Below are 26,809 nucleotides of genomic sequence, written 5' to 3' on the forward strand. Positions count from 1 at the left end.
TTGCCGAAGGCGTCGGGGTTTATAATTATCTAAAGAAATAAGAAATTTATAGGTTTCTCAAAGTTTTTGCTATGCTCACGAGAAAAGACTGACAGTTTGATAAAAATCACTGTGATATTTGTTGAAGTTCTTCAAACGAGGTGAAATAGTTTTTTTTGCTTGTGATATACGTAAGCTGAATTTAAAGACTTATATATATATATATATATATATATATATATATATATATATATATATATATATATATATATATTATATATATATATATATACTGTATATATGTATGTATATATAGTACATATTTATATATATATATATACATTTAAATGTGTGTATGTGCGCGTGTATGTTGCATGTATGTATTTGCATATATAAACAGTCAGTGCCGTCGTAAAACTTATTTTTCATTTTATGAAAGTAAGTCATATTGCCCACCAGATTTTTAGCAAACAATTTTTTTAAAGAGCGGACGCCCAGGAGACGGGCAAATCTACACCCTTTCATAGCCCAGACCCGAAGAACACAATAAAAAGGAACATAAGGGAAGATTGGCCAAGCGCCTGACCACAAAGGAGGCCACAAACCGCCTCTTAGGGAAAGGAAGACTAGGATACAGCCCTGTAGGGGGGCTAGTCCCGTCAGTGCACCTCCTGGGTTGCACTGTAGGCTTTACTAAAGGTTCTTTGCAGCGTCCCTTCGGCCCCTAGCTTCAACCCCTTTCATTCCTTTACTGTGCCTCCATTCATATTATTTTTCTTCCATATTGCTATCCACCCTCTCCTAACAATTATTTTATTGGCAGCTGCGAGGTTTTCCTCCTGTTACACCTTTCAATTTTACCTACTCTCATTTTCCTTTCCAGCGCTGAATGACCTCATAGGTCCCAGTTCTCGACCTTTGCCCTAAACTCTATATCCATTCCATTCCTATAGGGCACAGAAAAAAAACACATGACCCAAGTGGCGGACTTCTATTAAAAGCAAAGTCACTTTCCAAACTGAACTGCTTTTAAAAGCTAGGATAAATTTCCTCTACTGAGTAAATGTTTTTTTTTTCTCCCCTTTTCAGCCATGCGACGCCAAAAAAAAAAAAAGTAAGAAACTGTCCTAATGGAATGGGAGAAACGGTGACGCATTTTAGAGCAGGAATATTGGGCAGGCCAGGCATCTAATTAAGTTAATGCGGACGATGTCATCTTACTGAGTGTAGATGAACGTTCGTTTCATCAGTTTTAATAATTATTTTGACGGTTTGAAATGTGTTAACTTCCATAAATTCATTTACAAATGTGTGCTACACACACACACACACACACACACACACATATATATATATATATATATATATATATATATATATATATATATATATATATATATATATATATATATATATATATATATATATATATATATATATATATATATATATATATTAACTTTATCACATACACAATTGTTCTGTGCATTAGTAGAATTACTAAAAGGACCTCATTCAAACTGGATGGTATCTAATGGAGTTTTTATTCAAAAAGTTACAAGCTTTCTTGGACAAACAGTCCACATTATCAATATATATATATATATATATATATATATATATATATATATATATATATATATATATATATATATATATATATATATATATCTTAATATCTTAATGTATAAATCACTTTTTAGTCAAAAGTATAATCCTTGTCTAGTTGTGTTATACGTAAAATTCTCGTCTGCCAGACAGGAGGACCCAGATTCGATTCCTGGGCGGGCGGTTGGACAGGCTCTGTTAAAAAAGTCAGTGTGCCTTTGTTGACCTGAGTTGTGAAGTATGTACCTGGTATTTGAACGACTATCGTGGTCGCAATTATGGTTATAAATGTCTTAGCGCTAGCAACGGCCCCATCTCTCTCTCTCTCTCTCTCTCTCTCTCTCTCTCTCTCTCTCTCTCTCTCTATATATATATATATATATATATATATATATATATATATATATGTGTGTGTGTGTGTGTATACACATATATTATATATAACATGAATGTATTTGTTTCGAGATTACCAAAAGCACAGGCGCAAACGCGCGCAAGCATAAATACATCAACAATATTGACCGCATGCAGGTAACATAAACTGGTAGTGTAATCAACGCACTCAAAAGCAAGCAAGCCAGCATCTAGTTCCATTTTCAGTTTTCTGTAAAAGAAAACTATTGTGCCGGCTTTGTCTGTCCGCCCTCAGATCTTAAAAACTACTGAGGCTAGAGGGCTGCAAATTGATATGTTGATCATCGACCCTCCAATCATCAAGCATGCCAAATTGCAGCCCTGTAGCTTCAGTAGTTTTTATTGTATTTAAGGTTAACTTTAGCTATAATAGTGCTTACGGCAACGACATAGGATAAGCCACCACCGGCTCGTGGTTAAAGTTTCATGGGCCGTGGCTCATACAGCATTATACCGAGACCACCGAAAAATAGATCTATTTTCGGTGGCCTTGATCACACGCTGTGGCGGCTGTACAGAAATTTCGGCGTTTTTTTACTGTTTGTTTTGTATTTGGTCAATGTTTGCAACACTTTTGCAACCTGTGAATTGAGGGTTTGGTAGGATGGTCGTGTTTCAGACCCACGAAACCACTGGTATTGGTATTTTCAAATCAATGGGTATGTTTTATGGAACAGGTAAGAGAGAGAGAGAGAGAGAGTGGGGGACCAGGTGGGTAGAAACAGGGGCATCAATATATATATATATATATATATATATATATATATATATATATATATATATATATATATATATATATATATATACACTGAGAGGAGAGAGAGAGAGAGAGAGAGAGAGAGAGAGAGAGAGAGAGAGAGACTCTTTCCTTAGGTGATTTACGTATCCAAGAAAAGTTGAAACCATTACTTTCGAAAATAACATTCTTTGTAATCCTCATGCTAAACAATAATTAAACAAAGTAAGAGATTATGCACAGCGAGCAATTATTCAAAGATTATTTATATATTTATTCACTTATTTCTTTTTATATATTTATTAATTTTTTGCAATTATCGGTAGAATGTATGAAGGAGCAGCCAATATATCCCCGTAACAGGATTCCATGTCAAGGGTACGTAAGCAGATCCTAATGGCCGATAATCACTCAGACGATTATCCTTCTTATATCCTTCACAGGATCTGCATCCTGTTATCAGGGAGCCAAGAAGGACTAAAGAAGGTCTCTTGTTATCGTGGGAAGTGGGGCACTTATCTGGAGAAATAATTGGTCAGCTCCCTATGAATGTTTTCTTGGTATCATATTTCTAAGCCTTCTCGATGTTTTGAATAAAGTGAAGAAAAATAAGAAATTTTGTAATTTGGTTTTTCTTGGGATAACTTTGCAATGAAAGACACTTCGAGTTAAAGGTAATATCAGACTTCAACAGTAATTAATTACGCGTAATTTAGTTCACGTAATTTATTTCACGTCTCCAATACCAAACAGTTACGCGTACCAAATATTAAAAAAAAACTCTCATATACAGAAAACAAACTTGAAACAGTTTGGAAAAACTTCACACTTCCGCACCTCTCCCAAACTCTCCCAGAATTAGCGATAATCGATAAAGAAATTAAAAAACCTTCACTGAGCCGTTGGCAACCATTTTTTTTTTTTTGTCGGGAGAAAACGGTAAACATCAACAAGGCGTTAATTTGATTAGATATGGGGGCATCATAGACATCAGCACTGGCTGCCTTCACGTGAAGGCGGAAGTGAAGGATTAAAGAATGAAGGAAATAAACAGTAGGTGAGGGTTAGGGAAATGGGTTGAATAGGTGAATGGCGAATATGGTAAGAAAGTCGGCCTTATTTCTCGCAGGAAGTGGTACACTCGTTTGTTTTAATTCATATCCAAGCGTCTATAACATAAATACATAAACACACACACACACATATATATATATATATATATATATATATATATATATATATATATATATATATATATATATATATATATATATATATATATATATATATATATATATATATATATATATATATATATATATATATATATATATATATATATATATATATATATATATATATATATATATATATATATTACAGGCATTTCATGAAACCAGCATTTCATGAACTGTCTGAAATTTCTGTCAGATAGTGAAATGCACTCAGGGACATTTGATAACTCCAGGGGCCAATATTAACACGGCGAAACAGTGACTCACCTACACTATTTCGCGTGTTTAGTACTAGCCCCTGGGGGTCAAATGTATTTCGCCGAGTTTAGTGCTAGCCCCTGGGGGGTCAAATGTATTTCGCCTTGTTTAGTACTAGCCCCTAGGGGGATAAAATGTCCCTAAGTGCATTTCGCTATCTGCCGGAAATTTCAGGCAGTTCATGAAATGCCTGGTTTCGCTATCTGCCTGTAATATATATATATATATATATATATATATATATATATATATATATATATATATATATATATATATATATATATAAATATATATTATATATATATATATATATATATATATATATATATATATATATATATATATATATATATATATATATATATGTGTGTGTGTTTGTGTGTGTGTTTGTGTTTGTGTGTATTTCCCACCAACATTTTTAGAATAAATACTTTTCTATCAACACGATACGGTGACGAAAACAAAACGGACCGTTGCAGAAACATGTAGAGATTTTGTTGTATAAAAAAAAAAAAACAACAAACAACGCTTTTGGCAGTCCATAATATAACAACAGCAACAGCTGGAGTGAAAGGTCACGGCTGTAGTTCCATATTTAGCCGGTGGGGGGCGAGGTGGGGGGCAGGAGTAGCAACAGAACTCACGCCGAGAGTTGGATGGATGTTCATTACTTGATGTCTTTTTAATATATAGGTTTTTTTTATACCGTTAAAATGTTTTCTGGACTAAAATTGGAAAAAAATACGTAAAAAAATCCTTTTACAGAGTGTTTAAAAAAATACGTAAATTTTTTTTTACATAGTCTTTTAAAATAAATACGTAAAAAAGTTTCCTTTCGCAGAGTTTTGAAAAAAATACGTAAAAAAATTTTAGTCCAAAAATAAATATGTAAAAAGTCTTTTACAGAGAAAAAAATAGAATACGTAAAAAAATCTCCTTTTACAGAGAGTCTTTTGAAAAAATAAAATGCGTAAAAAAAGCCCTTTTACAGAGTTTTGAAAAATTAAACTGCGTAAAAGAAAGTCCTTTTACGGAGAGTCTTTTTGAAAAAATAAAATACGTAAAAAAAATGTCCTTTGAAGGAGAATCTTTTGATGAAAAACTTAAGAAAATTCATTAAGAGATTTGAACGAGTCAGTGGACCTGTTGAGTTCAAATCAGTAGTCTCATCGTGGTGAGTTCCTGACTAAATTGTGGAAGTAGGAAAATTCTTCGCATTACAGTGGTCATGAAACTAGCCTCACCAGCTTAAAGTCTTTTGAAGAAAAATCAAAGGAAATGTGTCAAGTGATTTGAATGAATCACTGGACCGCTTGAGTCCAAATAAGTGACGTCATTATGCCAAGTTTTGAGTAAATATGCAGAAAAATATCTTTCATATTTTAGTGGTTAAGACACTAACCTCACCAGTCTAAGGGTCTAGAAAAGGCTGAATCATTTAGAAAAAATCACAATTCATATTATTTCAAGTTTATGTTTCTTTTTGCAGTGCATATGTACCTAGTCATGAACAGACAGTGGTGGCTATCAACCAGGGTGGCGAAGGGTGTGGGTCCAGCAACCTCATCCCAGAAAATCCGCATAAAGCCACGTGCATGCTAAGTTTGCCTGTCAAGAATTCCAAACGCCAAAACACCAACACTCCAATATTTATCTTTTTGTTTTTACCTTCGTTTTCCTCGAGAATCGAAATTGGTTTCCCATAAACACCGGAAGTTTGTTTTGGGGGGTGAGAATTTAAGGACCTCGCTCGCACCCTGGGGAGGATATTTTGAGGTTCCTTTAGCCCCAATTTGCGCGAGGTGCATGTTGTGTATATATACTGTACACACACACACATACACAAACACACACACACACACACACACACACACATATATATATATATATATATATATATATATATATATATATATATATATATATTATTTGTTCGTGTTCTTTATGGGATGGTTAGAAAAGGGAAAACCTTTGGGGAGTTTTTTTATCGTTTTTTTTTTTGTGTGGCGTGGTTAGAAATGATTGTGTTCTTTAATAATAAGCGTATTGGCTTTGATATTGTGACTTTGTTTTAACTCGTTACTAATCTACTTTGTGTGTGTCTGTCATACACACACACACACACACACAAGTACAGAGGCAGTCATGAGAGTTTGAATGTGGCAGTGACTTTATTTTTATTATTTTACATGAGCCACCCATGCCTTTGGAAATGGCCTAATGTTGAACAATATATATATTATATATATATATATATAGGCCTATATATTTATTTATTTATTTAATTTATACTCATATGTGTATATATACACATGTATATATATATATACACACATACATATACACACACACACACACACACACACACACATATATATATATATATATATATATATATATATATATATATATATATATATATATATATATATATATATATATAATATGTAGTGTATGTGTGTGTGTACTTGCTCGAGCGTGAATGCATTTATGTAGCAAATGTAAATATTACGCTTCTAAAATATCAGTTATTTTTTTTATGACTCATATTACCAAATCTTATATTACGAGATTTAATTTGATCACTTTACAACTTTGAACGGTTTCCACGACAATTATACATTTTCGATAATTGATATCACATTATCAAAGTCATAAAAATATCACTCAAGATGATATCCTGTGATTTTTTAATTAATATAGATATATCCTATTAGTAGACTCCAGTTAGATATATCGTAAGTATCTTAAAATTGCAGTCTCATAAGTTTAATATCTTAAATACAAACATATTACAACTAGAAAGTCTATTAAATTATGCACAGATGTTTTGATCGCCCAGGTTATTAAACAGCCACTGAACAGCTTGATTGACTAATGGTCTGTTTAAGACAGCGTAAGCTTAAAACAGATTTAACGCAAAATGCGTGTGTATAATGACTGATGCGTTTAATATATGATGCAGTGTTGCGTGTAATATATGATGCAGTACCTCCTAATGCATGACTTCGGTACGTTTTCTATGATGCTCGGTTTTCATTACTTGGCTGAATACGTTATCGTTACTTTAATTATGTTCATAATTTTTAAAAGTGTTTTAGCTTTCTGTTCGTATTTGTGGGCGTATTTACGGCTAGGTGATGAGAATAAGTTATACTTCCTTAATTATTCTGCCTCCTATTATTTATTTTATTCTTATGTTTATTATTATTGCTATCATTCTTAATTTGAATCAAAATCTGTTATCTGGTTTTCAGTGTTATGTAGTTTTCTCGTATAAGTATAATTGATTAATCTTGTCCATGGAGAGAGAGAGAGAGAGAGAGAGAGAGAGAGAGAGAGAGAGAGAGAGAGAGAGAGAGAAAATTGTATTGGCACACCTTATTTGATTAGAACCGAGGTCTCCATGACAGTATAAAGGAATACTTTCGACAAGGAATTATTAATATATATTAACAAGAAGTTAAAGAAAGACATCGTAGATACTGTACTAATTCACTCTAGGTTTAGTGCACCTTTTGTTTAATAATAATAATAATAATAATAATAATAATAATAATAATAATAATAATAATAGTGAAAAAATGCACAATGGTGTAATTGTTAATATATATTAAACATTTATACAATACGAAAGCTTTTGTATATATTTTTAATATATATTTTCACTTGCACCATTGTGGATAACTTCACTATTTTAGGGACTCGTGGTATTTTGAGATTTTTATGAGCAATAATAATAATAATAATAATAATAATAATAATAATAATAATAATAATAATAATCTTTTTCTTCCATCTTACTTTCCACGCTCTCCTAACAATTGTTTCCATAGGGCAATAGCGAGGTTTTCCTCCTGTTACACATTTCAAACCTTTCCACTGTTTCCCTTTCAGCGGTGAATGACCTCATAGGCTTCAGCGCTTGGCCTTTTGCCAAAATTCTATATTCCATTCCATTCCTATTAATAAATTTTCTTATTACTCGTAAAGAGTCAATTTTAACTTTATTCACCGTAAAAGATTATGGTTTGGGATTATATAATAAGAGGCCATCACATATATTCACATAGGCCTAGTTCTGTTGGTTGATTATTTTTGTATCAGTTACAGTGAGGAATGCTTTGATGTTTCAGTATGAACATTTTTGTAATGAAACATTAGCGTTTGAAGAGATGCAATCTACGAGTACTGATTTCCAGTCCAATTTTGGATTTCCGTTCCATTAAAGTGATCGGAGATTAGGCTAGAGCGCTATATTAGTTTTGAATTTCCAGTCGTTTAGTAATTTGTTTTTGAGTTATGGTATAGACCAGTGGTTCTCAACCTTTTTTGGCCCATGCACCCTTTCACCATGTCAAAATTTCATTCCCCAACCCTTTTTCCAAAATTATCTACCTCGAAAGGTGCATTTCAAATAGTATGAAACAAAATACTAACACAAACACACAAACTAGCAGAGAGAAAGCCCAGCGTGACCTCTCAGTAGTGCGGGCCGATGCACACTGCCTTTTGTGTAGTCCTAGAGCCAGTTTGAGCCTGCCAATCTGTGATCACAGTTACCAACCCCAACCCCCAACCCCGCCTGAAACTCTGGAATTCCCCCAAGGGGGGGACTTAGCTCCTGGTTGAGAACCACTGGTATAGATCTAAAGATCTAAGCACTGAAGAAAGCAGATGGTATAGGTTTATACGAAAGAGTCTTAAATGTATTTCTCTGTGTAATCGGTGAATGAATACAGTATTATTTTTTATGATTAATTTCGGTTTGCTGTGTGCCAGAACAGAAGGAAATATGCAATAGGATATTAACAGAAGGCAGCATGATTTTTTAAAAATGAAATCAATCATAAAATGAGAAAAACTTCTCGATTGAAAACACATAAATATATTTAGAATCTGATGGTCACTTTTTACCTTATCGTATGCAGTTAGTAATAACCACAATGCCCTCTTAACTTCTCGTTTTCTTCACACCTTGCAAACACTTGTCACTACTACTCCTAGACCCAAATGGAGAAAGAAACGAGGATTTATTGGCGCCCGGCCGAGATTCGAACCCGCGTCCCGGCTGTCGGAACGAGGAAACGATAATTACCTGACCACGAAGAAAGGTATAAATCTTTCTTCGTGGCCAGGTAGTTAACACTACCTCGTTCTGATACCCAGGACGCGAGTTCGAATCTCGTCCGGGCTTAAGAATATCTTCACTTTTTTCTTCATCTGGATTTAGGCTTAGTAGTGATAAAAATTTCCGAAGTGTGAAGAAAACGAGAAGTAAAGAGGGCATTGTGGTTAGAAATAATATAGAATAAGGTTTCATCCTTCCCTGAAATCAAAGCGAAGACTGGCCCACTTCCAGTGCGCTTCTGACTGGCGTTACAAAGACCGCGGTCATCAGTGCCTTGAAGCGTTTGCTAAAATGATCCATTTTAGTCTTATTATTGTGTAGCACATTAATCCCATTTAATGGCCCCTACGCCTGTCACACAGTATCCTGAAGGGCGCCATGTCAACCGTTTCCCCTAATGAATGGGTAGATTGCGTGGGTAGGAGGAATTAGGGGCGAGAGAAAATAAGATTATTTTTATCCAAACCGAGCTTCAGACCCCACTGAAACACTGGCGTGTATTCACGTAAAAGTTATTTATTTATTTTTTGGAGATATGGATTACTGTGGAAAAACAACTCTTTTGTGGTGCTGTTCATTGTTGCTGCGTGCTTTGTTGTTACTGTAGAAAGCGTAATTAATTAGACAGCTGGAATATTTAAACAGTTTAAAGTGAGATTGGAAAAATTTTAAAGTGGGAACATCTATGCTCAGTAATAATAAAACTGTTTACACTCAGAAAATATCTGTAAAAGCGGAGAGAGAGAGAGAGAGAGAGAGAGAGAGAGAGAGAGAGAGAGAGAGAGAGAGAGAGAGAGAGAGAGAGAGAGAGAGAGAGAGAGAGGCCGGCTTTGAAACCAATATTCACGGTTTTTTTAACTGCATCGAAACAAAAATTACTGACTTATATCTTATTCTTGAGTCGACTTATGTACAACAGTTAAAATTAATGTGGCGTCATTTACTCTACCATATAGGATACAAAGGATATAATTAACGATAATGACGGTAATAACCTGTACAAAGACAACATTAAAAGAATAATGACTAAGAAAAGACAAGGATAACTTAGATAATTGTGGGGAATTAAGGCGTTTCATTTGAATAATAATTAATTGAAAAGACAAGAATAACTTAGATAATTGTAGGGTATTAAGGCGTTTCATTTGAATATTAATTAGTATTATATCCTCCTCCTTCTAAGATAGACGTCCAATATGTCCCATATTTAGTTCATGACTCGATAATATGTTTTTCTAATTAAAAATACGACGTCATTATGAGTACAAGTGATGTCAGCACCGAACAGTTAAGATTTGAGTACCAAGTGACGTCATCAGGATGGTGTGACGACAGCACTGAAAACCGTAATTTATTATATGGCATCATGAGATACGAACAGATAAGAATTGTGAGTACCGAGTGACGTCATCAGAATGGTGTGACGTCATCAGCACCGAAAATCGTAAAGACATCATTAGATACAAAAAGATGAGATTTGGGAGTACCAAGTGACGTCATCAGGATGGAGTGACGTCAGGAGGATGGTCTCTTTGATTGGGAAGATGTCAGTCACTTAAAACTTCATCACAGATATTCAGTGACGTCACTAATTTGTCTCCGAGATACCAACATTGAGTTAGGTAGATACGACCTACTTCGGAAAACAGGCAGAGATGTTCATACAATCTTATGTTAGAATGTTGCAGCGTGTTTTTTTTAATTTTTTAACACAAAACGGAAGGTATATTATTTCATTGTCATTACACGCAACACGAATAAACACACGTATATATATATATATATATATATATAAATATATATATATATATATATATATAAAATATATATATATATATATATATATATATATATATATATATATATATATATATATATATATATATATATAATATATATATATATATATATATATATATATTTATATATATATAATTTATATATATATATTTATATATATATATTTATATATATTTAATTTATATATATATATATATATATATATATATATATATATATATATATATATATATATATATATATATAGATATATAGAGAGAGAGAGAGAAAGAGATGCAATTCTCATGGTGCAAGATATTTCAAACATACGTCCATTGACCATTCAATCACTCATGTGATTCAAAGTGCATATCAGCCATGTACATCAAGAAATCTTCTTTCAAACACACATGAAAACTGCAAAGTGCAGACTGCCCTTTTAAACCAATGAAACATTATTCACTAACCCTTAAAGATTGCCGAGTGATTTGATCAGAACTGGTAAAACGGTTGAAAGGCTTGATTGATTCTTTGTAGCCCATTTGGATTGAAAATTAGTATGGCTGCTCGGACAGGAAATGTAGTAATAATTTGTTTTATTGTTTTTTTAGGCGATTAATATTTATTTTTTCTGTTTGCTTTTTAATAATTTATTACTTCTTCTCGCGAAAGGTTTCAATATTACAGAGCTTCTTACCTAGTTTGAAGAATACATACTTTGTTAGCTTACATTGTAAAGTCTTTTCCATTATGTTTTGAAATCTTTTGCGTTAGATTTTGAAATCTTTTCCATTAGATTTTGAAATCTTTTCCATTAGATTTTAAAGTTTTTTCCATTAGATTTTGAAATTTTTTCCATTAGATTTTGAAATCTTTTCCATTGGATTTTTAAATATTTTCCATTAGATTTTTAAATATTTTCCATTAGACTTTGAAATCTTTTCCATTAGAGTTTTAAATATTTTCATTTCGAATTTAAAACCTTTTCCATTAGATTTTTAAATACTTTCCATTATATTTTAAAATCTTTTCCATTAGATTATTAAATCTTTTCCATTAGATTTTGAAGTCTTTTCCATTAGAATTTAAAATCTTTTCCATTAGATTTTAAAATCTTTTCCATTAGATTTTTAAATCTTTTCCATTAGATTTTTAAATCTCTTCCATCAGATTTTTAAATCTCTTCTGAGTCGAAGTTATACCTTTGCAAAATCTTGACACAGAAATCCTTCACTCATAGTAATGTCTTGATGTCATTTCTGATATCACCAGATGTTTCGAGAAGTACTTTTACCATCAGTTAACCAAAACATGCTCTTGATTAGAAAGAAATCTGAAAGTTTCCGTCTAATTCCTGCTTTATATCAAACATTTTAATTTTGTATAGACATTATTCTTAAAGGGTCGTTTAGCATTTTCGTATAGGAGCAGCTACTCCTAGCGTCAAGTGGGACTTATGTACCTTTTATGGAGTATTAATATATCTTATTAGGCTCAATTCACATTATTCTTTTCAATCGAATCTAGTCAGTGGCGTCCACCTTCGTCAGAGAACCTTCAACTATAAAAATAGGCCTATTCACTTCCTGGAGTCTTTGAAACCACTCAGTCCTCGGTCAAAAGGCGTGAATAGGCCTATAGCTCCCCCTCGCGCAGATAGGCCTATATTCGTGAACGTTGCAAACTCAAGAGTCGACTGATCAGGTCTTTATCCACTCTAGTTCAGAAAGGTCGAGTTCCCTCAGATCTTTATAGATTTTTTAATCTTTCGACCGGCGTCTTTGAAAAACATAGGATATAGTGAACGTGATTTTATCAGATTTTTTCTCATATTTTGTCATTTTAATTTTATATTTGCCGTGCTTCATGTATTAATATTTTATGTTTTGTGTGCATTTACGTTTCATTGATTTTTTATTTGCAATATTTGTATATTTTATATTTTGCATGTTTTTTACCAATGACTGCCTTTTGGAGTTGTCATATTTTTTTATAATATTTTATATATTGTGTATATTCGCCTTTTGAATTTCCCATATTTCATACTAATATTTTATAGTTTGAGTATTTTGACGTATTTTTGTCTTTTTTATTTGACATACTTTTTATAAAAAAAATTTTTTTATAATTTTGATAATTTTATGTATTATCTTTTTAATTCCTTAGAATTCTTACATTAAAATGTTATATTTAGCGTATTTTCACTTATCGTTGTCTTTTGAAACCTTTTGAAAATTAAAAAGTCAGCCCTTTTACCATGTCCTACCCCAACGGATTTCGCCCGTTCCAAAAAAAAAAAAGTTAACCAATTAGACCAATCAATAAATTAGCAAAAGCCGTGTCAATGGCGCCATCATCATCATCATCACCACCACGCACCTAATTATGAATATGCAAATAAGCTCGCTAATTGCGTCGGATATTCACGGCGAAACTCGATTATCCGGGCGGGTGGCGAATTTTTATTGAGCCTAGCGTTCGGTTCATTGGTGCCTTTTTGAGCTTTCCTTTTTGAACGCGGCCACCCAGTTGCAGTGAAACACGCCCCCCGTCCACGGCTCGGTGGTGCCTCGTTGTTGACAGCATTAGCTCCGTCCCGTTGGATTTCAATGAGGTATAAAAAGCAACGAAAGGGTTTGACTAATCGTCCGGACACTGGCGTGAAATTCGGCCAAAGTCGTAATTTTTTTTTTAATGATCTTCAGCTGATAAAGGGCATTATGACGGTTGATTAATTTGGTTCTTTTACGTATTTTGGCGTTACGGAGATCATGGTCATTAGCACCGACTGTAGAGCTCAAATAATGATAAATTATAATACTACATTACATTATAGTAACCGCTGTAAGTGTAGGAGCGTTAGTTCACCTCAAGTGGTGCACTGTAGGCATTGCTAATTGGTGCTTGCAGCATTCCTTCGGCCCCTGGCTGCGCCCACTTTTTTGCCTTTGACTTTACCTCCGTTCCAGCTTCCAGTGTTCAGCCGTGCTGTCCAACATCCCTAACTGTTACTTTTCAACCTTGCTGTCATACATCTCGAACTATTACTTCTTAGTGCAACTGTGAGGTTGTCTTCCAAATTCCACCTTTAGATTCTTGTTCTTTATCTCCTGTATTTTCTCGACTCTTTACCTTGCTGTCCAGTCACTCTAACTCCCTCTTTTCGCGGTCTTAGACGTGAATGTTCGAAAGTGCCCCAGTGCTTGGCTGGACAGCCTGAATATTATAAAATCAACATATGAAGCCTTTTCAGTGAAATCCTTTATCATTTATTACTTAGCAAAAAAAAAAAAAAAATCCAGTTTTCAAATGAAGTTTCCTATGCTCAGTCGACGGAAATATTTCGTAGAAAAATGCTGATTGGCTGTAACATTCGTAGGGCTTTGCCAATCAGCGTTTGGGTAACATGATATTGCACTAAGCATTTAAGGCCGATGCTTAAATCTGACGTAAGTGCCGATGATAAAAATTGGGATTATATGAAAAACGCAATCAGGTTGTGTGATTGGATATATGAATGTATGTGTGTATTATTTGTGTGTCTGTTTTAAGACAGTTCCTTGGATTTTGCATTCCTGTTTTCGGAATTCATCAGGATATCACCAGTTAGCGTTGGGTAACGTAATATTGTATTAAGCTTTTTAGGCCGATGCTGTGATCTGATGTGCTGCTGATATAAGCTGGAATTATATGACAAACTTAATCGGGTTGTGTGTATGTATGTATGAATGTATGATTGTATTACTGGTATGTTTGTTTTCAAACAGTTCCTTAGATTTTGCGTGCTGTTTGGATTATTCATGAGACTATGGTCATACGAGAGTTTCATAACCGTCCTATTCTCCTCTTTTCAGGCTTGTAGGAGCGACCCTCATCCAACGAAATTGCCAAGAGTAAACGGAAGCAGAGAGGTTGAAAAGAGAAAATCAGATACAAGAAAACAAAAAGAGACAAACAAACAAACGAAAAAGACATCGAGCAACTCAAAAGCCTAAATCGTCCTTCTGTTCCGCCTCTCTTCAACGAACTTAGGCGACACCTGCGGTCTTTGGCAACCACCCGCACGCTCGCCGAGAAGAGCCACCCACCCCGCCTTTGCTGGCTGGTTGGCCGGCCGCCCCTAGTCCTATAGCATGCGGTTTATCGGCGCCTTCGCCCTGGTGGTTTTCCTGGTGGCTACCGTTGCCGAGACGCGCCCCCCGTCGCCTCGGGAGAAGAGAGGCATCAAGATCTGCTCCGCCCGCGATGTGAAGTTCATGGCCACCTTCGTCTGCAACCTCCACAAGCGCTCCGTCAGGTCCGTCGACTTGGATGAGAATGAGGATGACGAGGACTTCGGCCTGCCCGTGACTGGTAAGTCTAAGGTTGATGTTGTTGATCGGTTGTTATTGTTGTTGCTGGTGATGTTTTCGTTGCAGGAATTATGAATTTCAGGAAGGGGAAGCTTTTCGTATATAATTTCGGATATGATGACGAAGACTTCAGCCTGCCCGTGACTGGTAGGTCTAAGGTTTTGTTGTTGATCAGTTGTTCTTGTTGTTGGTGTTGTTGTTTTCGTTGCAGGAATTATGAATTTCAGGAAGGGGAAGCTTTTCGTAATATAATTTCGAATATAATGATGAAGGCTTCGGCCTGCCCGTTACTGGTAGGTCTAAGGTTGTTGCTGTTGTTCATCGGTTGTTAATGGTGTTGGTGTTGTTGTTGTTTTCTGGTGTTGCTGTTTCCGTAGCAGGAATTCTGCATTTCAGAACGGGGAAGGTTTTCATAAAATAATTTCGAAAATAAAATTAACACAGTTGTAGGTAGGAATTTTAATAATAATCATTTTAATTATGGCAGTTGTTGACGCGTGCTTAGAAACTAAATCACCGGATCGTGTTGTATTCAAATAAATTTTAGTCTACAAATTAAACGAGAATAACCGCTTAAAACTATAACTATAGAATGTATACGGATTTAGCCACTGGGCATTGCATGAAATTATTAATTATAAAAAAGTAAAAGTTGTGCCATTATATAGATGGCTGAAAAAATACTTTATGCATTTATTAAAGAAGTGCTGGCTGAGTTAGAATACGCTAAACACACGGGGAGAGAGAGAGAGAGAGAGAGAGAGAGAGAGAGAGAGAGAGAGAGAGAGAGAGTAAACTAAACCCTAAATATTTCTATAGTTCCCGTCAGCGCGGAAGCAAATCAGGTTATCTGATAAACCAGCAACTTATAATCCCGCGACTTACGAAGAAATGGCTTGATGCGGATTAGTAAATTCCATTTTCTTCTGCGTTGTACGGTTTCTACGGCGCGCCCCTGTTAATTCGGAAGCCCCTGAAGGGGAAATTGAACAACGACGTGGGAGGGATTTCACATGATTTATTGTCCTGGTGGAGAATATATGCACACGATATCAACCGCTGATTTCGGAAATTGGGAGAAAATATTCTGCCGTTTGTGTGATAGGTCTAATAAGGATTCTTTATTTTAGGAGCAACTCTGTGTCACTTATTGTGGCTTATCATAATGATTTAATTACGTTTTACTGTAATTATATTTTTGGGTATTGCTAATTATAGGTTGCATATCAGTTAATAATTATTGTTTTTTCACCCATTGCCAAGATTGGGAATTCTCTACCCTCTTGTTTATTTCCTGACATAACCTTTCGTTTTTCAAGAGACAGACCGACCTTTCACTTCTCAGGGGTTAAGCCACTTGCCCTGTCTCCTTTTCTAAAAATGCTTCTCTCGGTACTGAGAACTGGTCTGCAACCCCTTTCAGTTCCATTTACTTGTACTCCATTAGAATTATCTATCTTCCATCTGAGAACTGGTTTCCACCCTCTCTTAAACATTTCTTTTACTGTGCAACATTCATATTATCTTTCTTCCATCTCGCTGTCCACCTTTCAGACCTACCTATTCTCAATTTCCTTTCCAGCGCTGAATGACCTCGTAGGTCCCAGTGCTTGGCCTTTGGCCTAAACTCCATATTCAATTCAATACTGAGAACTGGTTACGTTAATTATAATTAAATGTTTGTTTGTGTTATTATGGCTCAAGTAAGAATCATTTCTCTCTCTCTCTCTCTCTCTCTCTCTCTCTCTCTCTCTCTCTCTCTCTCTCTAGACACTTTTACCTTTGAAACTGCAAGCTCCGAATAAAATTCTCACCGAGTATAAACAGCAACACCAGTGACCCTTGAGGCTGCGACGCCAGAAAATCTCTCTCTCTCTCTCTCTCTCTCTCTCTCTCTCTCTCTCTCTCTCTCTCTCTCTCTCTCTCTCTCTCTACATATATACAGTATATATGTATATATAAGTATATATATTTATGGGTATCCGGTCATTTCTTCGAAAACAGATCTTCGAAAACAGGTCTTCGAAAACAGATCTTCGAAAAAGGTCTTCGAAAACAGGTCTTCGAAAACAGATCTTCGAAAACAGGTCTTCGAAAACAGATCTTCGAAAACAGGTCTTCGAAAACAGGTCTTCGAAAAACAGATCTTCGAAAACAGGTCTTCGAAAACAGATCTTCGAAAACAGGTCTTCGAAAACAGGTCTTCGAAAACAGGTCTTCGAAAACAGATCTTCGAAAACAGGTCTTCGAAAACAGATCTTCGAAAACAGATCTTCGAAAACAGGTCTTCGAAAACAGATCTTCGAAAACAGGTCTTCGAAAACAGATCTTCGAAAACAGGTCTTCGAAAACAGATCTTCGAAAACAGGTCTTCGAAAACAGATCTTCGAAAACAGGTCTTCGAAAAAATCGAATAGCATAATCTTCGTAGTAAACTACTTCGACATGCCACTTTCTTCAAATCACCAATTTGTCACTTCTCTCTCTCTCTCTCTCAATCCCATTTAAAAGGAGTAGAAGGCAGAATAAAGAGGAAAACCCTGACCTACCCTCAACTACCCAAGTAGGTTTGCTTAGCGACACAGGGCCCAGGTATCCCAAAAAATAGGAAACAAAGAATGTAATGTTTTTTTTTATTTTTTTATTTTTTGAAGGATAATCAAAAACACTTGCATTAAATTTTTTATTAAAAACAAAATAATTAAAAACAATTGTCAGGACAATTTCTATCTGATGTTATATAAACATAAATCATTGTTTAGAACTTGAGGTTGTGGGAAATTCCACGTAGATAGTCTATTATGTCAGTTAAATCGTCAAAAGAGGAGACGAGGTTCTTGAGACGGTCTGTACTGGCTTTGTATTTCTTCGAAATCTTCTGGAACTCAAAACCGCTATTTATGCGTTCTAGGTTTACTTCATTTCAAGATTGTTCCTTTTAAGTGCACTTAAGAATTTCCATATAGTTGGATGATAAGAAGAATCTTTTTCCTGAATTACTTTCTAAAATCTTTTCCACTCTCTCGAAGCATGACCACATATCAACATTATACTTGGGAGCTCGACGTCTTCCCCTTCTGTCAGGACGCCCAATCCAATTGTCTTCGAAGTAATCGAGAACACTATCTGCTTCGCCAGGAATGATATTTTCATCGATAAGCAAATTGAAACCTTCAACAACTCTGTTTGGTGGCAAAAAGGCAAGCGCTGAGAGCATACGTATATTTAAAGCAAATTCGGCATCAGTGTCATAAAGCGATTTTAGTCCACACGCACAAAGTTTCCTATATATACATTGACAAAAATGAAAGAAACAGCCATAGTTAACAATCTGTGGAAATTCTGAGTTGATCGCATTTATCATCCCAGGTTCAAAATTAATCAAAATTGAATCGATGGCCAAGTTAGGAGCAAGTACTTTAATTTCTTTCCACACTTCGATGTAAGTTTGTTCTCTTTTATTCGGCAGCAATGCATAGATGAGTGGAATTGTAAGTCCATTTTTGACACCATGAACAGTATACAGTTGTTCGAAAATAGATGGCACCGTTTTAAATGTCCCGTCAGCATATAAATGGCGGTAGGTAGACAGAACTTGCAAATTGCGTGCAGTTGAAAAAATTAGAATTGTGTCGTCTGAGGCACCAGAATCAAACATTAGGAATGGGTCACCATTATTGGTTTTTGTTTGGTCATCCGTAAAAACCAAATCCCTCCTATGCAACGGCATAACAAATCCGACATCCTCTTTCTGCCAAACACGCCGCACTGTCCTTTTTATGCTACTTGTGGTAGGTAATGCAACTGCTGCTGCTTGCGAAACTTGTGACGCTACATCCGAAATTATTACGTGTGGTGCTTCCCGACTGTTTTTTGCTTTATCCTTTACATCCTCCAGAAATCTGAAAACTTCAACACTTTCTGGATCACCGGCATGATTATGTTGTTTGGGTTCCTTTTTCACTTCATTTTCAATCGTTATCGTACGGCTCTTACATTTGTTTTCAAAATCCTTACACTTCCAGTACGTTTTATTCTCTACACTTTTGTCTTTAACAAACAAATATCCGTTTAACAGGAGCATTGGCTTTCCTTTTGAACTTTTTACAAATTCAGCCATCTCCTTAAAATATATTGAACTAAAGAGAAAGCAAACGTTAGTTTGTTTTCGCACATTAGCGTGAAATTGGTGATTTGAAGAAAGTGGCATGTCGAAGTAGTTTACTACGAAGATTATGCTATTCGAAGTTATTGTACTTCGAAGTTATTGTACTTCGAAGTTTTTGATTTCGAAGATCTGTTTTCGAAGAAATGACCGCAAACCATATTTATGTATATTATATCTTTAAATGTACGAATAAACATATATACACATTTATGTGTGTACATTAATGTCCTTGTACACCGGTACGTACACATGTACATTTGTAAACCTATAATAGAAACACCACTAAAGAAAAAGCTGTTATTTCAGCAATCGTGCAAAGCGAGCGAGCGAGCGAACGAGCGAGCGAGCAATAACGAGCGAAGCAACATTCGCGAAATACGATCAAGTGAAAACACATTATTCCTCCGAGGCTCAGGGAGAACGATTTGGCGTTGGCCGAAGAACCTCGTCCTGGAGGGTGAGTTGGAGGGTGAGGGGTGAGGGATAAACTTCTTTCTATTGTTCTCCTGTTGGCTTTGATCACCCCGCGATGCTCTCTCACTGCTGAAGAGAAGACGTTGTTGCTTTTATTGCTAAGAGACTTTGCCATAGAGACGGAAATGGGAACTGAGGTTTCGTTTATGCTTGAAGTGGGTTTTGTGTCTCATTGGTATACTATATGTATATATATATATATATATATATATATTGTATATTATTATATATTATATATTGTGTATATATATATATATATTATATATTCTATATGTATATTATATGTATTGTGTATATATATATATATATATATATATATATATATATATATATATATATATATATATATATATATATATATTATATATTTATTATTACTAACAGGACCTCATTCAGACTGGATGGTATCTAGATGAGATATTTATTCAAAAAAGTTACAAGCTTTCTAGGACAAACAGTCCCCATTCTCAAGTATCCGTACAGTGACCTGAGAGAGAGAGAGAGAGAGAGAGAGAGAGAGAGAGAGAGAGAGAGAGAGAGAGAGAGAGAGAGAGAGAGAGAGATATTTTCTGGCGTCGAAACCACAAGGGCCAATGGTGTTGTTGTCTATATTCGTTGTGAATTTTAATACGGTATATACATATATATATATATATATATATATATATATATATATATATATATATATATATATATATATATATATATATATATATATATATATATATATATATATATATATATATATATATCCTTTTTCAAACGTTAGTAATGTCAACCTCCAACCTATCATTGACCCACTAGAGTTAGCTAACTGCCACGTACCTGTCTCTATTTAGATCAACGAAGATACAATGAAAATTAACTAAACGGCTAAATCGCGCCTGCCCTCTCGGGAAATCGAACCCGTTTAATCATGCTCGCTATGTATGCAACATAATACAAGTGCAAGTCGAACAAAGTGCAGAGCACTTTAAACAAGTGGCAAAGAGGTCTCCCTTAATGTTTTTTTTTTTTTTGTAGAATCAACATTTTTTTTTTATTAAAGCGATGGTATTTTCCTCGACCGACATTCCAGTCTGCGTCGGTTGTGAAAAAAAAATGAAGAAATAAAAAAATGAAAACTTAAATAATGTTTGTTTTGCCCAGGATCAGTGATCGGCGGAATAAATGATCGGCTTCACTCAAATGTTTATCCGGTAAAACAGTCCCCAGCGAATGTGATGTTATACATTTAACATTCTAACATCCTAACTGAAGTGTTGTTCAGTACGAGAAAAATCATTGCCTTCCCGTAGGGGATAGCGCCGTCAGTTCACCTCATGCGGTGCACTGTAGGCATTACTTGAGGTTCTTTGCAGCGTCCCTTCGGCTCTTAGCTGCAACCGCTTGCATTCCTGTTACTGTACCTCCTTTCATATTCACTTTCTTCCATCTTACTTTCCACCTTTTCCTAACAATTGTTTCATAGCTCAGCTGAGAGGTTTTCCTCCTGTTACACCTTTCAAACCTTTTACTGTCAGTATCCGTTTCAGCGCTGAATGAACTCGTAGGTCCCAGCGCTTGGCCATTGGCCTAAATTCTATATTCAGTTGTATTCTAAAATCATTACCTTGACACACGACTTATTGATACTTATATTCTTTAATTCTAAGTAATCCCTCCTTCTTTGGCCAGTTGATAAACAACCCTAATGCCGTGTAATCCCTCCTCCCACAGCCTATTAATAAATCTGAAGTTGAAAATGAAACTAAAGAAGTAAAGAAGCCATTCCTTAATCCTAAATAATTTTCTTTCTCTAGCTGATTTATGAACGACTCTTTAATCCTAAGTAATCCACACGATTATTTAATCCATAATAATTCTTCTTACAAGCACAATTCTAATCCAAAGTAATTGTTGATTTACACTCAGTTCTTTGGTCCTAAGCAATCCCTCCTTCACATATAAATATTTAATCCCAAGTAATCCGTCCTTTACACGCAATTATTTGACCCTGAATAATCCCTCCTATGCACACAATTCTTTAATCCTAAGTAATTCCTACTTTACACACGGTTCTTTAATCCTAAGTAATCCCTCCTTTACACACTTTTCTTTAATCCTGAATAATCCCTCCTCTATGCACAGTTCTTTAATCCAAAGTAATCCCTCCTTTACACATAATTATTTAATGCTGAATAATCCATCCTTTACACACAGTTCTTTAATCCTGAATAATCCCTCCTTTACACGCAGTTCTTTAGTCCTGAATAATCCCTCCTTTACACACAATTATTTAATGCTGAATCATCCTTCCTTTACACACAGTTCTTTAATGCTGAATAATCCCTCCTTTACACACAGTTCTTTAATGCTGAATAATCCCTCCTTTATAGACTTTTGTAATCCTGAATAATCCCTCCTTTACACACAGTTCTTTAATGCTGAATAATCCCTCCTTTACACACAGTTCTTTAATCCTGAATAATCCCTCCTTTACACACAGTTCTTTAATCCTGAATAATCCCTCCTTTACACTCACTTTTTTAATCCTGAATAATCCCTCCTTTACACAAAGTTCTTTAATCGTGAATAATCTGAATAATCCCTCCTTTACACACACTTCTTTAATCCTAAGTAATCCCTCCTTTACACACAATTATTTAATCCTGAATAATCCCTCCTTTACATACAGTTCATTAATCCTAAGTAAGCCCTCCTTTACACAGAATACTTTAATCCTTTACACACACTTCTTTAATCCTAAGCAATCCTGCCTTTACACACATGTCCTGAATAATCCCTCCTTTCTACACAATTCTTTAATCCTAAGTAATCCCTCCTTTACACACAGTTCATTAATCGTAAGCAATCCTTTACACACCCTTATATAATCCTGAATAATCCCTCCTATCCACACAATTCTAATTCAAAGTAATCCTTCCTTTCCACACAGTTCTAATCCAAAGAAATCCTCCTGTACACACAAATACTTGATTGCACACAAACACTTAATCCTATGTAATCCTGCCTTGACACACAATTCTTAAATCCTAAATAATCCCCTCTCCTCCAGCCGATTGATAAATCCCAAATTGAAAGAAGAAAATAAAGGAGTAAACAAGCCATCTTGGAGGTCGTAATGAGGTCCCATTAACTCACCCCTTTGCCCAAATAAGGCCCGAATTTTCCACCTGGGCAAGAAGACGGATGTACCTGCTTGATTGGCTGCCTAGTCCCAGGTGATGGACTAAATAATTGGTTAATTGATTGGGATGTTTTTTTTATTCTCTCTCTCTCTCTCTCTCTCTCTCTCTCTCTCTCTCTCTCTCTGATGGTGTCATCTTCTGAGGTGATGATCTCTCTTTAAATTTTGAGATTAAATGATTTGGAATTCTCTCTGATGGTGTCATCTTCTGATATATATGATGATGGATGTATAAACAAATCTTTAAATTTTGATGAATTAAATAAAGGCAATTTGGAATTAAATGAAAGGCCTTTGCAGTACTCCATTGTGTATATATATATATTGCCTTTATATATATATATATATATATATATATATATATATATATATATATAATGCATAAATAAATCATGATTAAAATATGGAACGTGATGAATATATAGCTTATAAAGATCATTTTTTGTATAATGTATTTTTAGTCTGGTAAATTTGAATGTTAAAGGACAAGACAGTAGAACTATGGAAACTGATAGCTGTGATATCTAGAAATTGTTCTGCAGGCATTGACCTTTGTTATTTCACGTTTTTCTTATCAGAAAGCCAGTTTCACCACAGCATTTGTTAAATACATTTACATAAATGTATACTATATATATATATATATATATATATATATATATATATATATATATATATATATATATATATATATATATATATATATATATATATATATATATATATATATATATATATATATATATATATATACATACATACATACTGTACATATATATAAGCTCAGGCATTTTCGCCGTGCAATGTTAATTAAATTACTGGATTATCAAAATGTTAGACATGCATTAATTATCAGGACATGAGAGATCACAGACCATTCTTCTCTTTTCATCCTGTATCAAAGATAATTCTTATCAAACGTCGTTAATTATCCCGTTTTTTGAAAGATAACTGACGGAATTATTTAATACATTTTCCATTTTTAATCAGATTCATCTCCACTCACAAACATTCTGTTTTATGTTGCGTTTTTCTTTTTAATATTTTTCTTCATATTCCTCATCTCCATCTTCGTTGTCTCCTCTTTTCGTATTTCAAAATAATCGTCGATTTTCTTATTCCCAGAAAAGTGTGTACGTTTTTGTCTAATTATCAAAGGCTATATGTTTTTTTATTCTGATTTTCTTTGAAAGTTCAAGAGCACCAGCGTTCAAAAAAAAAAAAAAAGATAGACTTTATCGACTAATTATTAATTAACTCATCTTTGTAGTCACGGATTGCTTTGAAAAATGAAGGCCTTGGGCAAGAGATTTCGATGGGTGGGTCTGCCCTGCTCTCTCTCTCTCTCTCTCTCTCTCTCTCTCTCTCTCTCTCTCTCTCTCTCTCTCTTCTCTTCTACTTTATTTCCTCTTTCCTTTTTCGCTCAGGGAGGAATATGAGAGTAACCGTATGATTAAATTTAATTTGTTCATTTATATAAAAATTATTTTATTTATGAAAATAAACATTTATTTTATTATTTATTTATAAAGAAATCATGCCAGTTTATTAATTTATAAACAAATTATTTTATTTATGAAAATAGATATTTCTTTATTTGTATTATTTATTGATAAAAAAGTCATGTCAGTTTCCACTAGGGCCTCTTTGAGAAAGTTTTGCATCACGAGAAAATCCGGGTTCGATCCCTACAAAGCCGGAACGCTCCAGGCAAGCTCCTTTTGATTTCATTGTGCATCTTAGCCTGAGTAGTTCATAACGTCCCTGGTCGTTAGCCGACTCTGGAGAGTCGCACAGGAGAGGAAGACATAATAGCCTACCAGCACACCCTCCCCTAAATAAAAAGAAAAGAGTAAGGGACTAAAATAAAGAGTAATATTCTTTAGAATATAAAAAAAAAAAAATTCTGGTGGAAGACTCCAGCCAGGAAAACGATCTGACCAAAACACGTCACCCAAAATATTGACAGACTTCGGGATTAAGTTCCGAGAATTTCTTGGAATTTAAGGGAAGTTTGGGCGCGTGTTGTGGAGATAAGATAGATAGATAGATAGATAGATAGATAGTTAGAAAGGTAGACAGACAGATAGATAAATAGATAGATAGATTGGGAGGAAGAAAATTTGTCAAGATCTGATCAACAATGTCACTCAAAGGTGCTATGCAGGTGTTACCAGTAGAGGTAAGCATTTGTATATACACATGTTTGTAAATGAGTTTGCATGTGTTTATATGTTTATACCAGTTGCCTGCATTCATAAGTATGTACTATACATGTTATGGGCTGTATTTCTGTAAGATGACGGTAAATAACCACATCCGATATCACTGTGTATGGGTGTTTATTCTGATTGGATAATGTATTGCATTAGCAGGAAATAAATGCAACCATCCATAAATGTCTTATTCACTTCACTATCTGCGATAAATTTGGAAAATTTGGAGACAATTAAGTTAACAATCGCACAATCCTTTGCTGAGAAAAATATGGTTAAAATATATGTTCATAAACATTTGATGTAAACATTCATATGACAAGTCCCAGTTCCACCAATGACGATTAAGGTCAGGGGACATCATTTGTCGACATTTACTGTCATCTCAGGAGAGATAAGTCCATCTTATGTAGACATACGAGAGTATAAACATACAAATACTAATCCACACTGTTTAATTCCCATACGGTTGTGGTCAGGGATGTCATTTGTCGACATTTACCTCCAGCTCCTAAGACACAAGACTATATCCGTGTATGCATGCATATGTATGAATACACACACATAACAATGCATACTGTATGATTTCTTAATGGCCCCGAAATCCATTGATTAAAAAGGGTCCTCCCAAGATTCATGCATCAGGGGTTGCGTTACGTCTTGCGCTCATGACTGTGGAAAAGACTCGGAGAGAGAGAGAGAGAGAGAGAGAGAGAGAGAGAGAGAGAGAGAGAGAGAGAGAGAGAGAGAGATTTCTTTTATCCAAAGTTTTGGCGAGCCCACTGGGAGGTACGTATCACAATAGCCTCCTTTTTGAAATCTCCCTTCTGGAAGCCTCGGCAACCCCTTTCTTTCTTTCTTTCTTTCTTCTTCTTCTTCTTCTTCTTCTTCTTCTTCTTCTTCTTCTTCTTCTTCTTCTTCTTCTTCTTCTTCTTCTTCTTCTTTTTGTCTCCTTCTTCTTCTTCTTGTCCTTCTCCTTCTGTTCCTCCTTCTTTTCTTCTTCTTCTTCTTCTTCTTCTTCTTCTTCTTTTTGCGACGGATAATCGAGAAAGTGGCTATGCCCCCTCCCTCTCTTGCATTATGCTTGCATATCAAGCAACAAAGAAAAAAAGTAGCAGGCAGTAACAGGAGCGTCTTTAGTTGCTGCTTTCTTTTCATGCGTTTGCAAGTTTTTAATCATCGGTGCAAGGGCTCATTTATATATATATATATATATATATATATATATATATATATATATATATATATATATATATATACATATACATA

At 34.7% G+C, this 26,809-nt stretch overlaps 1 protein-coding gene across 3 annotated transcripts in view; it reads left to right on the top strand.

Annotated features, from left to right (window-relative positions):
* LOC136847322 (uncharacterized) overlaps positions 1 to 26,809 on the top strand; it is a 74,530-nt gene that overhangs the window by 20,781 nt on the left and 26,940 nt on the right. For all 3 annotated transcript variants that reach the window (XM_067118883.1, XM_067118882.1, XM_067118884.1), the window contains exon 2: positions 14,995 to 15,493. In XM_067118883.1, the coding sequence (XP_066974984.1) occupies positions 15,274 to 15,493 (220 nt within the window). In that variant the 5' untranslated portion in view covers positions 14,995 to 15,273. The remainder of the gene's footprint in view (positions 1 to 14,994; positions 15,494 to 26,809) is intronic.

Source organism: Macrobrachium rosenbergii, chromosome 16 (genome assembly GCF_040412425.1).
Source record: "Macrobrachium rosenbergii isolate ZJJX-2024 chromosome 16, ASM4041242v1, whole genome shotgun sequence".
NCBI classification, from domain to species: domain Eukaryota; kingdom Metazoa; phylum Arthropoda; class Malacostraca; order Decapoda; family Palaemonidae; genus Macrobrachium; species Macrobrachium rosenbergii.